This window comes from Poecile atricapillus, chromosome Z (assembly GCF_030490865.1).
Source record: "Poecile atricapillus isolate bPoeAtr1 chromosome Z, bPoeAtr1.hap1, whole genome shotgun sequence".
NCBI classification, from domain to species: Eukaryota; Metazoa; Chordata; class Aves; order Passeriformes; family Paridae; genus Poecile; species Poecile atricapillus.
Genome location: NC_081289.1, coordinates 16,488,493 through 16,502,239, shown reverse-complemented (window position 1 = coordinate 16,502,239; position 13,747 = coordinate 16,488,493). Strand labels below are relative to the sequence as shown.

Genomic DNA, 13,747 nt, shown 5'->3' with positions numbered 1-13,747 from the left:
ATTAAGATAGTGAAGACAAAAATAAAGTTTTCAAGGTGAAATAATTATTTCAGGTAATAAGTGAATAGTTGCCACTAACAAAGTGTATCTTTGCAAGAGCTGACAAAAAGTGTGGCTGAATGCTTTACCTCCTCCTATCACTCCTCCATCCCTAAAAGAAAACAAATTAATTCCTTCTAGCTAATTCTCACCAATACAAAGAGAAGAGACAATTTGTTTTTTCTGTGCTGTAAAGATTGCAGCTCAAGGAGAGATTGTAGCTCAGGGAGAGTTTGGGAATGTTCTGTAATTAGGCAAAATACCAGTTGCAGCATTTGTGCTTCAGAACAATGTTTCTTTCCCTCATTTTTTCCCACCAAATTGTTAGCTGTATTGCAGCAGGAGAAATTGCAGTGCAAGCAGCAGTTCCTGTTCAAGGCAGCTGAGGGTTCCTGGATGGAAGTCAACTGGTGATTTGTCTGGGAAACTGTGACTTGGGGAATTTTGGGTTATCCAGAGGCATTATTTTGTGCAGCCTTGGCTGCCAGAAACAACTGCCTGCATGTCAATGCTTGTACAAACTGTGTTGGTGCTGTGCTGTCCTCTCAGGTGAGGGGGGGTGTGTGTGTGTGTGTTGTGTGTGTTTAGATATCACTTGTGGCATCAGGATTTTGGCCTGTTTGACACAGATGTCAGACCATCATTTGGCCAGTCTCATGGAGAAAAATTCCTTGGTCTTAAACTCTCTCAAGCTTGTTCTCAACACTTCTGTCTTCATGGTTGTGGGACCTCTGGTTTATTTGTCTCAAGCAGTGCTTATTATCTCAGAGCATTCTTCTGGAATAGCAAATGAATAACCTCCACGAGGGTTAGTCCCACGAAAAAATGCTGGATGCTACCTCAGTGTAAACACTCTTTTTTCAAAGGCATGGGCTGATTTCAAACCCACAACCTGTTCCTTTCAGATAAAAGTTTTGCCCGCCAAAAACTTTCACTTGATATTTTTACTTCAACCTGCCATGAAATATTTTTGTTTGTTTACTGATGGAAGGCTGCATATCTTGTAGGGTATTTCTTCTTCATCAGTCTAAGGGAGGAGGCTTCTTGGTAAGTAATAGGGAGGTTATTTCCAGTAGCCAATTCTGTATTTGCAGTTAACTTCATCTGAAACATGTTACTTGGCTCCCAACCAGGATTCTTCTGGTGGGGAAGACCTTCCAAATGCCTCCCTGTTCATGCTCTTCTGGATGGTTTATGAACTCTTTCTGGGTAGCTGGACTGGCCTCTTCGTGCTCATTTGTTTGGTATTTTCCAATCAAGACTTATTGGCACTAATTTTTCTTATTAATGGCTCATAGCATGGGTAGAACAAGCTGTCTGTTTGTCCAGGGCCCTACCTGGTGTCATAATAAGGAAAAACAAGGAGCACAACATGGTCATAGTGCACAGGGAATGGAAAATAAAGGGTAAATGCCAAACTCCAAATGATGTTTGGTTATTGTTAATTACAGATGAAAGCACCCTGACTTTCAAGTGTGCTTAACAACATGTTGGTTCCTTGCTGGGGCTACAGACAGTCACTGAACTGGTTGGTCAAAATTCTGCTGCAGTAGGATTTTAGTCCTTATTTGAGGTGCATGATGCTTTCAGGTAGTCTGAACCTTCTAAAAAGTAGAAATGAGGTGAAATTGCCATCTTAATTTTTACCTCTCAGGTTTCCTTGTGACTTGGTGCTTCTGGCAACATGTCTTGCTCGTATCTGCTTAGAATATTGTTTCTTATTAAATGCTAGAAAAATCCTTTGCACTTAGTCTGATCAGCATGTCTTTTGTGAAGCTTCAGCCTTTTCTATATTTTGTAAACAAGTTGTGGAGAGGTAGCTAAATATAGCATAATATAAGCATAATATATGCTATATATATTTGTATGTGTATGTATGTACATATATATATATCTATATATCTACCTAGATATATATGCTGGATTTTCTTTATGTTTAAAAACTGAACAAATATCTGAAAAAGTAAGATACCATCAGCCAATTAGGATAAAAGGGGAATTTTGGGAAAATGCTTAACTCATGGTAAAGAAGGGAATTGAGGAGGTTTCAGGCAAGGTCATGGAGAAGTGGGGAGGAGAAGTAGGGGAAAGAAGTGGAATGCCAGATTTCCAGTGCTTGGTTCCAAGCAGAACTATGTGTGGCTGTGGAGCTGGTGGCTGACAAACTGAGGAAAAGCTGTGATCACAGGCATGCTTTGGCTTGTGTGCCTCTCAGTAAATTAGTTTTGCATTCCTATTCCCAGTCATTGCTGAAATAAGTTATGCATAAGGTGAACTGGTTTTGAATTTATGGGATTGAGAAACCTGAAGTAAGATGATTCTCCCCCAACCCCCCAACCCCTCCATTGTCTTCAGAAAGAGATTTGCATGGTAATAGAGGTAAGGCTTATTTTGCCTCCTCTAACATAAAAGCACAGTATGCATTCTGGGCACAGATGTCAGGTTGAAAAATATATTTGGGGCTCTCAGATGACCCTAAGTGGGGGAGGCAAATCAGCTTTTACTGGTATGAAAGTTAACTGTCAGCAAATAAAGAACCAAATACCTATGAAGGAAAACCAAAGGTTAATAAAAAGGTGCTGCAGAATTCTATTTGGGAAGCAGAGATAAGCACATGGCCAGAAAAAAATTCTGGTTTTCAGACCTCTCTGTGATTTTCTGCACAATCCTAGAAACCAAACAAGTCCTAGATCTATTTTTTTAATTTACTACAGATGAGCTTTGCTTAGAAACTCTAATGAGGCACAATGATTTCAGCACAGAGATCATACATTTCTGATGTATATTCTTAGTGGCAGGTACCAAAGGAATCCTGTGAACACTTGTGGGGCACATGGAATCCCCGGATTCATGGAGGAAAAGACTTCTGAGATCATTGGGTCCAAACTATGGTTGATCCTCACCTTGTCAACTAAACCAGAGCACTGAGCGCCATTTCCAGTTGTTCCTTGAACAACTCCAGGGATGGGGACTCCACCTGCAACCCTTTTATTAAAACACTCCTTTAATTCAGCCCTGCCTGTTGGTCTGAGGGATGTACATACCACAAATTCTTTATCTTATTTAGCCTATTAAAACTATTTGTCCTGTAAGAAATGAATGGGGATGTTTCCCCTGAGCTTGAACTGATTCAAAGGCACTTTGTTCAGATCATTTGCAGCTTTGGTGAATGCTTTCTTCAAACTTGGAAGTGTCAGCAAATATTTCCTTATTATATGATGCTTCTCTTTAGTCTTTGCTTTTTTTAAAGACAGACTGTAGGAAAACAAATGACCAAACCTGATCTGCACTGAGCACAAGACTGTACATTGTGTGCTGACTGGGGGAAAAATGCATTTGCTGGCTTGCTAAATTGAGATAATACTTTGGATGTTGACAGACAGAAAAACAATTAGAGCTGTCGGATGCTTTGCTGACGTGTGCGTTGTCACATGGAGAGATGGCTTGGTTGGTGCCAGGAAATCTGAACTGTTCAACCCTCAGCAAGTTATTAAGTTAATTAATAAAGTTCCTTACAGCTGGGCTTGGAATGTGAGGTATGTTTATTTGTGAAGACAACTGGTCCAAGAATAAATAGCAGAGGTCACAGATGAGGCCTGTGAGGTGTTTTCTTCACTCACTGCTGTGTTTTAGGCTGGTAAAATATTTTCTTCTGCTTAGTTTATTGGTACATTAAAATGGTGTTAACCTGACTGAAGTGTTTCTGTGTTTGTACATGGTTAATGCTTGTGCAGATAAATGTTTTCTTTGAATTACCTAGCTTTATGTGGGAAAATGTTTATCAAAACCTCTTCGGGTTTTCAGGTGCTTGTTCATGTCTAAGACTATTTCTGTATATGCTGATATTCTTAAAAATGATCACTTTTCTACTGAGTGTGCAAGTCTATTTCAGATCTGGTTTTACATACAAATTTTACATGTACTTCTGAGCAGGTAGCTTTGGGTAGGGATTTTGGGGTGGTTGCTGGCCTGACTTTACTTCTGGGTGCTTTTCTGTGAAAGCTCATCCTGTTGGTGTGGTGGGACCCCTGTGGCTCTAACAGGCTCTGAGGTTGCTGCTGCCCCAGCCTGTCAGGTGAGGATCTTCCAGGTATCCTCTGCATCATGTGTCAGTATTTGTCATCTGCTGGGTGAACTGTTTGGTTGTAGATGGGAAGTCACTTTTCCCCTTAGCTTGGGGGCTGCAGTGGTGCATCTTTTAGATGCAGGAAGAGATGTTCACATCCACAGGAGAGAGCAGCTCTGGTTAGACTGTAAATGTGAACAACACTACATGTTTGAGTAGTGTTCTGTGCACCGTTTCTGCTTCCACGTGGTGCAGTTCCATTCAATCCATCAGCATCATCAGATTCCATGCTTCTCATGTAACCCTACCCTGCCTGTCTTCACTAATCTCCCCTAAATAATTTTCAGATTTCTTTTACTTCATCCCTGTGTTATCCATTTTCCTGGTACTTAATTCTTAAAAAATACTGTCTTTAATTTTATCACTTTATCCATATGGGATTACCTGAGTACAGGAGCTTTTTTTATCATGTTATCACTGATTATTTTCCCTCCAGCTGCTTAAGCAGCCCAGCTGTTTCATTAGGCTTTCTTTATCTGATTTTGGTTTCTTGTTGTTGGTTGGTTTGTAGGTGGTTTTTGGGTGTTTGCTTTCTTGTTAGTTTCTGGGGTTTTTTTTAAGACTTAATCATCATTATTGGTGGTTTGGTTTTTGTTTCATTTTTGAGGGAATGTTCTGTCTTTTGAAGGCAATGATTTTTGTTTGGTTTACTATGAATTTTTTTTGCTTGGTATCATCGCAGTGCCTATGGAAAAACCTAGGAAAATACATTAGACAACATCTGGTTTCTCACAGAACCAGAACAGTGCTGGCAAGGGTTAAACCACCCCTACAACATTTCCCCTGATGCATCTCATTGTTTTAGAGGGAGAGAGAAGCAAACTGTCTGCTCATTTTGCTTTCTGGGTTCTGGTACAAAATGCATGGGTTTGTTGGGAATAGGAACCTTCAGCTGCTTCTGCTGAGAGACAAAAGTTGGATTCTCATGGACGGCTGTAATTAAAAATGTTTCCTCCTTGTTTTTCTACAGCTCCATCTGCTAGAAATTATTGAACAAACACTTAAAGCATCCTTACTAGTCCCTGGAAACATTCAGGCAGCATATAAAGGAATAGGGGCACCTGTTACTGGAAATAGTTATGAGTTTATTCTGGAGTTGTTTATTTAGTACTATTTCTCTGGGTGCTCTTTTTGTAACAACTCATAAAATTCTAGGAAATAAACTGTAATGAAACTTTGGGTAAGTCTGCACAAGAGACAGACATGGTTAAAGCATGGGATCCTAGAATGGAATCATAGAATTATTGAGGTTGGACAAGAACACCAAGTCCAACCTGTGCCCAATCCCTGCCTTGTCACCCAGCCCAGAGCACTGAGTGCCACGTCCAGTCATTCCCTGGACACCTCCAGGGATGGAGATGCCAAACCTCCCTGGGCAGCCCCTTCCAATACTTGACAAACTTTTCATGATGAAATTCTTCTGGATATCCAACCTGAGCCTTCCCTGGCACAGCTTGAGGCAGTTCCCTGGAAGCAGAGCCCAACCTGCCCCTGGCTCTCCCTCCTGCCAGGCATCTGTGGAGAGCCAGAATGGTCCCCCTGAGCCTCCTTTTCTCCAGGCTGAGCTCCTTTCCCAGCTCCCTCAGCTGCTCCTCATCAGAACTGCTCCAGCCCCTTGCCCAGCTCTGTTCCCTTCCACAGACACGCTCCAGCCCCTCAATGTCCTTCCCAAAGTGACAGGCCCAGAACTGGACAAAGATTTGAGGTGAGGCCTCACCAGTGCCCATGACAGGGGGACAGTCACTGCCCTGGTCCTGCTGGCCACGCCATTGCTGATCTAGCCCAGGTGCCACTGGCCTTCTTGCCTGCCTAGGCACAGCTGGCTCACGTTCAGCTGCTGTTCACCAGCACCCCACATCCTTTCCTGCTGGTAACTTTCCAGCCACTCTGCCCTCAAAATGTGTGGATGTATGGTTCCTGTTGTTTTTAAAGAAAGGAGGCTGTGTTGGCTCTCCTACCTGGTAGACGTCAAAGTGAAATTGTCAACTTTTCAAATTGGTGATTCCTTGCTCTAAACACCAGGCTTTTTCTCTGTTCCAGCTGCTGCGGGAAGTCACCTGCATTGTGCCTGGTGCAGCTGCAAGAATGACTTGACTGATTTGCATTCATGGCTCTTGGATGATCTGGTGAACCATGGAGCTCAAAGTATGGGTGGATGGAGTGCAGAGAATCGTGTGTGGGGTCACCGAAGTCACAACATGCCAGGAAGTTGTAATAGCCCTTGCTCAGGCCATTGGTGAGTACTGCAAGGTGGGAAGTGGGGTGAAGCTTTTTTTGTGAAGCTAAACCCAGGGGAGGTGGGGGAGCACTGGGTACCAGCAGAGCAGAAAATGCAATGCACGGTGGAATAATCTTGCAGTGTAAACTTGTAGTCTTGGATTTTTTCACCTGCCAGAGAGAGACTGAAAAGACAGAAAAGAAACATTTCAAAATCTATAACTTTTCCTTCAGTAAAAATTTATTCTCTAAGTAATATTAATTATGCTGCCATTGGTTGTTGTAAATACAGCCTGGACTAAGGAAGGTGCTAAACTGCCAATATTCTGAGTACCAAAGAAAATATAAAAGGAGTGCAATATAATTGGTTAGCTAATGATGTTCATTGAAATTATACCCATTTTAAGTATCTTTAGCTATATTTGGAGTAGTATAGATCAATTAAATAGATCCTTTAGGGTCTTCTCTGACTATTGCATGCCACATAACTTGCTGCTCATGAAAGGGTAACTTGGAAGTCTCCATGCTGTTAGCCCTTTGCTGAACAGTTCAGAAGAGAAAAATAAAATCTTTCAGGCTTCAACACAGGAAAGTCTTGTCAGATATTTCTTAGTGATTAAGAGCATCCTGAATGAACTTCAACCTCATCCTGTCAGTATTTCTTATGCTGATACTTACTCTTCACTAAAATGTTATAATTTGCTTTACATACTATTTAAATTTAGGTAAATACATACTATTAATTTTAGGTAAAACCTATGTTTTACCTAAAGTTAATAGTTTAAAGGCAAGCTTCTGCATTTTTTAGTATGCCAGCAGTTTTGCAAATTGTATTAGCAGTCTGACTCAATTTGAAAATAATAATTTTCTCAATAAAAAGCGAGTTAGGCCTATGAATGTCAACAAGGTATTCTCCCTGTAAGCACAAAATCAATTTCTCTGAAATGGATGATTATTTATTTAAATGTTAAACTTCTAAACATAATTTCCATCTACTTACATCTAATAGAATGAAAGACTGGGACTTATTTATTTTATACTTTAAGAGGATTGAACAAAATGCTGGCATGTGCTTATCTATATGCACCAAATACCTTTAAAAGCTTCATTTAAAAATTGTAGAAAGTCAGTTTTTCTCTCAAATCTTGTAGTTGATGTTAAACTATTAAATGTTTCTTTACTGATTTAGTTGAAGCTTTTTGCTTATTGGTAATTGGTTCATCAGTTGCTTCCATATCTCATTTTCTGCCTGCAGGTTTTTTGAGAAACAATTCTGCTAGCATGATCATTTTCTAGTCATGATTAAGCGACACATGTTTAGAAATAATAAAGTGGTTTTGATACTTTTGTTCTTCACTTTGTTTTCAACATCCCTTTCATTCTGTTTCCTTTCCCTTCTCCCACAGAAATGTCAGACTCACAGTTCTAGACAGTAATTTAATGTTCTCCTGTGTAATTTCTCCTTGGGTTTTCTTCTGTACCTTCAGTTGTTAGCCTGAACTCTGTAAAGACTCCCTCAGTGCTGGAAACACACACAGGTTTTGTCAGCTCTGCTGACTTCTGTAACACGTCACCAGTTTGTCTGGGACAGGCGACTCTGCTTCCATGCTGGGATGAATTTCAGCTGCAAACACAGCCAAATCAAGATAATCCTTTGGAAATTCCTTCCCAAGACAAATACCCTCTCTAGAAAACCGCCAGAGCAATTCCCCTCTCACTGGGCCAGCTAGGACAGTCTCAAGCACCATATAAATTACACCTGTATGTCTTTGGCAGGGAGGGCTTTCCCAGCCCTCCTGTCAGGCCATTCATCAGGACAGAGCCATCTGGCTGCCCCTGTGGTTTGTCTGTAGGTCCCAGCTTACCAGGAGTAATTGTCACTCAAATTTGAAAGGGAATCTATGAAAATGCATCCCTCTAGCTCTCACCTGACATTTGGTGGTAGAAAGTAGGCAGTCTTAGTTGGCTTCCTCCTCGCTTGGCTCTGATGGGATTTTCCACTTTGCAGTCTGGCTCCTTCAGCGGTCACATAACTTGGCTGCACTCAGGATTATTTTGTCTGTCTGTAAAGTTTGTGAGATGCTCCTTTTGTTTTATTGTGCATTACAGTTTATTACTAGGTCCTTGACTTAAAGCATACAACACAGTCTTCTTCACTGAGCCTGAAATGTGAATTGAAAGAAATATATTATTTTCTTCAAGTGCAGAGTCCAGAATATCTGCAAACTGGCTTATTTTATAGCCACTTGTGCAGGAAAGCACAAACCAAAGATACCTGGATTAAGACATCCAGAGTTAAGAAGCTTCTCATGGACAAATTAAGCTGCCTCTATTCTAGCCATGTGAAAAATAAAGCTTTGTCCTGTATTTCAAATAAAGGAAAATCAAAATTAGTACAGAGCTGTGGTTAGAAGGCACACTTGGACAGTATCTAACTCTGCTGCTCAAAGCGGGGCCAGGCAGAACAGGTTGCTCAGGATGGGGGGCAGTTGGGTTCTGAATGTGCACAAGTGTGGAGACCTGACTGTAGCAGTGCTCACTCACCCTGGCAGGCAGTGTGTTGTCCGTACATGGAATTTCTTGTATTTTAAAAAGTGCCTTTTGCTGTCACTTGATCAAATGCAGGGCCCTGTCTCTTGATCTCCTGCTGTGATAAAAGCAACAAAAAGGTTTCCATCTCTGCACTTATCAATTCTTCCCCCATGTCATGAAAATTCAGTAACAACTTCAGGATACACAAGTTTCTTGGGGTATTTTCTTTTTTCTTATGTTCTAGGGCTATTTTAGCATTAAAAAAAATCAAGTTCTGCTGGGCTATGAGCCTTTGTAAGAGGTTCTGTCTCATATTTAGTGTCTAATCCTTTGGCCATAGCATTCTGTCACTTAACTTGTCCATCTAATGCTCCTTGATTCCTTACTAATTGGAGCTCTTCCAGTAAAAAGTCTCTTTGGGGCTCTACTCCTGATAAATAACATTTGTGTTACCTGTTCTTGCACTGTGAGTTTCTTCCCTTTCCCCTGCTGCCCATCTCTTGATCACTGCAGAACAGGAAATGGCTACCCAAAGGAAGAATTATAGGGGTTTTTTTGGTTGGTTGTGGGTTTTTTTCCTTTTTTCTAAAAATTTGTTTGGATTGAAGTTAAATATCAATCTCAAATGCCCTCTCATTCTTTAAAACAAAAAAACGAAAAAAAAAAAAAGGAGTATTGTGTCCTTTGGTGCCCCAACAAAGCTTATTTTAAAAAATATGTATGTAATTTATTGAATGCAAGAGAGAATAATATTGGTTGGTTATAACTTGGGGTTCTAAAATTGCCTGTATCTGTACTTAGAAGGAGTTGGAATTGCCTTAGCTGGAGGGCGGGTCACTGGAATGCTGTTCAAGACAGACATAAAACTATTCAGTTACAAGTTTCCAGAGAGTGAAATCATCTCTCACTGGGATCTTGAAGAACACTCGATACTACCTTTTATGAGTTTTATCTAGGTCTGCTTTATATTCTTTTTAACTCAAGCTGTTTGCAAGTGACAAAGAAGACTTGGCTTTTTAATACAAATAAGAGAAGTGATTGTTTCATCATGAGAAACAAAGCCCTCCCCAAAACAAAAATACACTTCAGCACACGGTTTAAATAGAGAAGCATGAGTCTTGTTTTAAAAATATTTTTGCCAGGAGAAATGAATTTTTCCAAGAATATCCTTGTCTCTTTTAATAATGTGCATTTGACAGTGCATTCTCTGCTAAGTTTTCTGTGCATTATGTAAAAACCAAAATGGCTTTGTAGAAACGTTGTTTGGTCATTTTGATTCCTCTTCATAATTTGGACAAGTGAAAAAAAGTAAAAAGAGAGGTGTTGATACTTTTAAGCTTTGTGTGTGATGAGATGGTTGATGAATGCAGACAAAGTCTGTTTTGAATGTGGGTGAGCATAGTGGCACCTCTCAAAAAATCATTTTAATAGCAATGGGAAAAGCAGATGTATCCTAAAACAAAGTGAGCTAATCATTTTAGCTGATGGTTTAGGCAAATGTAGTTTAACTATAGACTTTCTTTAAATTGGCTTTTACTAGATGTTTTCCATTCAAACATGAAAAATAAAAAATCACCAAAGGAATGTGGTGACAAATAGTGCAGTCACAAGTACACTTGTCCTGTTCCTTCAGAAGTGCTGCTTTCCCACTTCCAGCCCCATGACAATTTTTATTGCATTTGTTGTGATTTCTTTTACCCCTGAAGCCTAGAACACATCTCCTCTACTCAGAATGATATGTTTGTTTCCTAGAAAGAGAATACTTCAGTCTAGAGACATGAAGCTTGAATTTCTTACCAGAAGAAACCTTCTGCCCTCCTCCCTGCAATTTTCTGTGGCAAATAATTGAATTGGCAGACTTGCTTTAAATAGTGCTGTGGATTTTGGTGCTTCTGGCTGGAGAATATGAGTGTCACTTCACTGAACAAGAAGTACAGCTGTCTCTTTTTAAAATTAAACAAATGCAGCCATTAGATTTTTTTTTTTTAATTCCAATTGAGTATTTTTCCTCAAAGATAAATGGAGTGTATTTATCAAAATGTCAGTGCTGTCTCACATGTGTTAGAGCATTTGAAGGCTCAACCAAGAGTTGTATCTGGGAAGATCAAACCACTTCTTTTATAAAACCGTATAGTGACAGGACAAGGGGGAATGACTTCACACTGACAAAGGGGAGGTTTAGATGGGATATGAGGAAGAAATTGTTCCCTGTGAGGGTGCTGAGGCCCTGGCACAGGCTGCCCAGAGAAGCTGTGGCTGCCCCTGGATCCCTGGAAATGTCCAAGGCCAGGCTGGATGGGGCTCTGAGCAAGCTGGGGGTAGTAAGAGTTGTCTCTGCTAAGGATCTGCTTAGAACTTTTGTTTTTTCAACCCCAAGATTTCATTCTCAAATGAAACAGTGAATTTAAGAGGGATAATAAGTACAAGAAATCTGTGCTTTGTGGTGATCCTATGATGTGATCATATAAACTTTCTGGTTCAGAAATTTAGTAACAGTAACCCCACCAAGAGGGACCTGGACTGCTGGATGTGTTTTGCCACATGTTGCTGTGTGACCTCAGCCAAACTTCCACATTGTTTCACCTATTTAGAACACAGCTCTAAAATAGGTGTGGTACCTCAGGGAGTTTGGAAAAAAGGCACTTGAAAGTATGAAGTGATGACTGAGAGCTTTGTTCTGTCAGGTTGTGATAAACTCCTGCATACTCTCTTTTTGAGAGCAAGATAACAGTAATGAACTATGGCTTCAGTTCTGGTAAAGGCAGGAAGAGATGGCTGTGCCTGGAGAACTCAGCAGACCTTCAATGGAGTCTCTGTGGGTATTTCTTCCTAGGACTGGACTCCTCTCACTCTTTATTTTCTTTGGTATTTCATACCTGTGGTTGCAAAATATAGCATGAGTTAAGAAATCTGAGTAATGTGAACTCTAACCTCTATTTTGAAGGTTTGTTGTTTTTTTTTCTCTTAATCTTGGGTATTTAATGAGCTCTCAGGTAGCCAGAATTACTTTTTTTTTAAATTGCTATGGATGTTAACTTAAGTATCACATAATGAATGAAATGTCAGCTTCATACTTCAAAGATACTGAGTTCAAATCATCCTGAGTTGATTATAATTGCCAGCAATTACCTTCCTGTCAGTGCTGTAAAAGATACAGGAGTTAATGCTGTTGTCCATTTGGTAAGGCAGAGCATTTTCACCCACGTGTTCCACATATTAAGAGTTCTTAGAAGATTTTTACCCACATGCAGTTACTTTTTCTTTGCACTGCCTTGTTAAGGAAGACAGCCTAGGGCTGGAAGGCTGTCTCTGGGAAACCAAGTGGGTCAGGAAGCTGTATCCATGTTGTGGAGGGTGTGCATTTTTCAGTGCTCTGGGCAGTCTGGGTTTGGCTTGAGCTGAGTGTTGGCAGGTCTGGCTTTACCTCCATGGAGAGCTGAGTGCAGGCAGGTCACAGTGTGTTTATTCTTATTATGCACTGTGATAAGTCTGAGGTGCTCGTTCAGATTCAGCTCAAGACTGAGACTAGTGCAAATTCCCTTTTAGTGTGGCTGTCTTAAAACTGTCCTAGGTGCAGATTTTCTTTTCTTACCTTATTTTTTTTTTTCCCCAGAGTGCCACCTTGCAGGGCAGGCCCTTAGCACAGCTGCTGTGCAGCAGAGGTGATGGGACCCCTGGGGAAAATGGGAGCTAGGAACGCGCCTGACAGAGAACTTTCCTGGCACTGAGTGTGTCCTGGTGGTCTCAGGGAAAGAGGAGAAACTGGGAGCAAGGCTCCATTGAAGGGTTTGAGAGCAAATCCTGTGAGGAGTGGCTGAAGGAGCTGGGGGACTCAGCCTGGAGAAAAGGAGGCTCAGGGGGGACCTTTTTGGCTCTGCACAACTCCCTGACAGGAGGGTACAGCCAGAGGAAGTTGGGGTCTGCTCCCAGGGAACAAGGAACAGGACAAGAGGGAATGGCCTCAAGCTGTGCCAGGGAAGGTTCAGGCTGGACATCAACAGGGATTTCTTCATGGAAAAGGTTGCTAAGCATTGGAAGGAGCTGCTCATGGAGGTTTGGATTCCCTGTCTCTGGAAGTGTCCAGGGAATGACTGGATGTGGCACTCAGTGCTCTGGGATGGGTGGTGAAGTGGGTATCGGACACACCTTGGGCTCAATTGATTTTGGAGGTCTTTTCCAGCCTAAATTATTCTTATCACCTCTGGTGACAAAGACCTGCTCCTGCCCACCCCAACCCCTTTTCTAGAGAAGGAGAGGTACCCTCCTGTTTAAGAGTGCTCCTCCCACCACTTTTCCCAGAAATGTGAGACCAGGGCAATGAGTCACCTGCTTGCACTGACTCACTGCTGTTGGTCCTGGCTCTGAAGCATGGGAGACACTTAATGGAAAGATGCATCTTGCTTGGTGCTTGGCCTAAACGTTTGTAGCCTGGTGGGAATGATAAGGCACAGGTACATTTTTTCATGGTGTGTATATAATACTACCTGCATAGCAAAAAAAAAAAAAAGTAGTGCCTGAAATGCTTTGCTTGTAGAGGATGATAGACATTTGGGTGGGAGTAATGGGATGAATCATTTCTGTCCTGAAAAAGGGAATTGATGACCTCTCACTGCCAAGAGTGTTGCTACTGCTTCTTTCCTTTGGAGTTTCATTTTCACTTTTGGCAGCAGAAGTGGTTGCTCTGTCTACTGTGTCAGCTGCAAATATTAAAGCATATAGAGGAGCTTAAAGTGAGTAATGTTGTCCTATTACCTTCATGGAGTATAACTTAAAAATCTGCCTCTTGAGAGTCTAAAAAAATGTTCATTACCTAGTACCTATATTTCATTAGTT

General features: G+C 41.1%; 1 protein-coding gene across 4 annotated transcripts in view; it reads left to right on the top strand.

Annotated features, from left to right (window-relative positions):
• Nucleotides 1–13,747, top strand: part of LOC131572924 (ras association domain-containing protein 8) — a 73,007-nt gene that overhangs the window by 46,300 nt on the left and 12,960 nt on the right. For all 4 annotated transcript variants that reach the window (XM_058826374.1, XM_058826375.1, XM_058826376.1 and 1 more), the window contains one exon: nucleotides 6,206–6,401. In XM_058826374.1, the coding sequence (XP_058682357.1) occupies nucleotides 6,299–6,401 (103 nt within the window). In that variant the 5' untranslated portion in view covers nucleotides 6,206–6,298. The remainder of the gene's footprint in view (nucleotides 1–6,205; nucleotides 6,402–13,747) is intronic.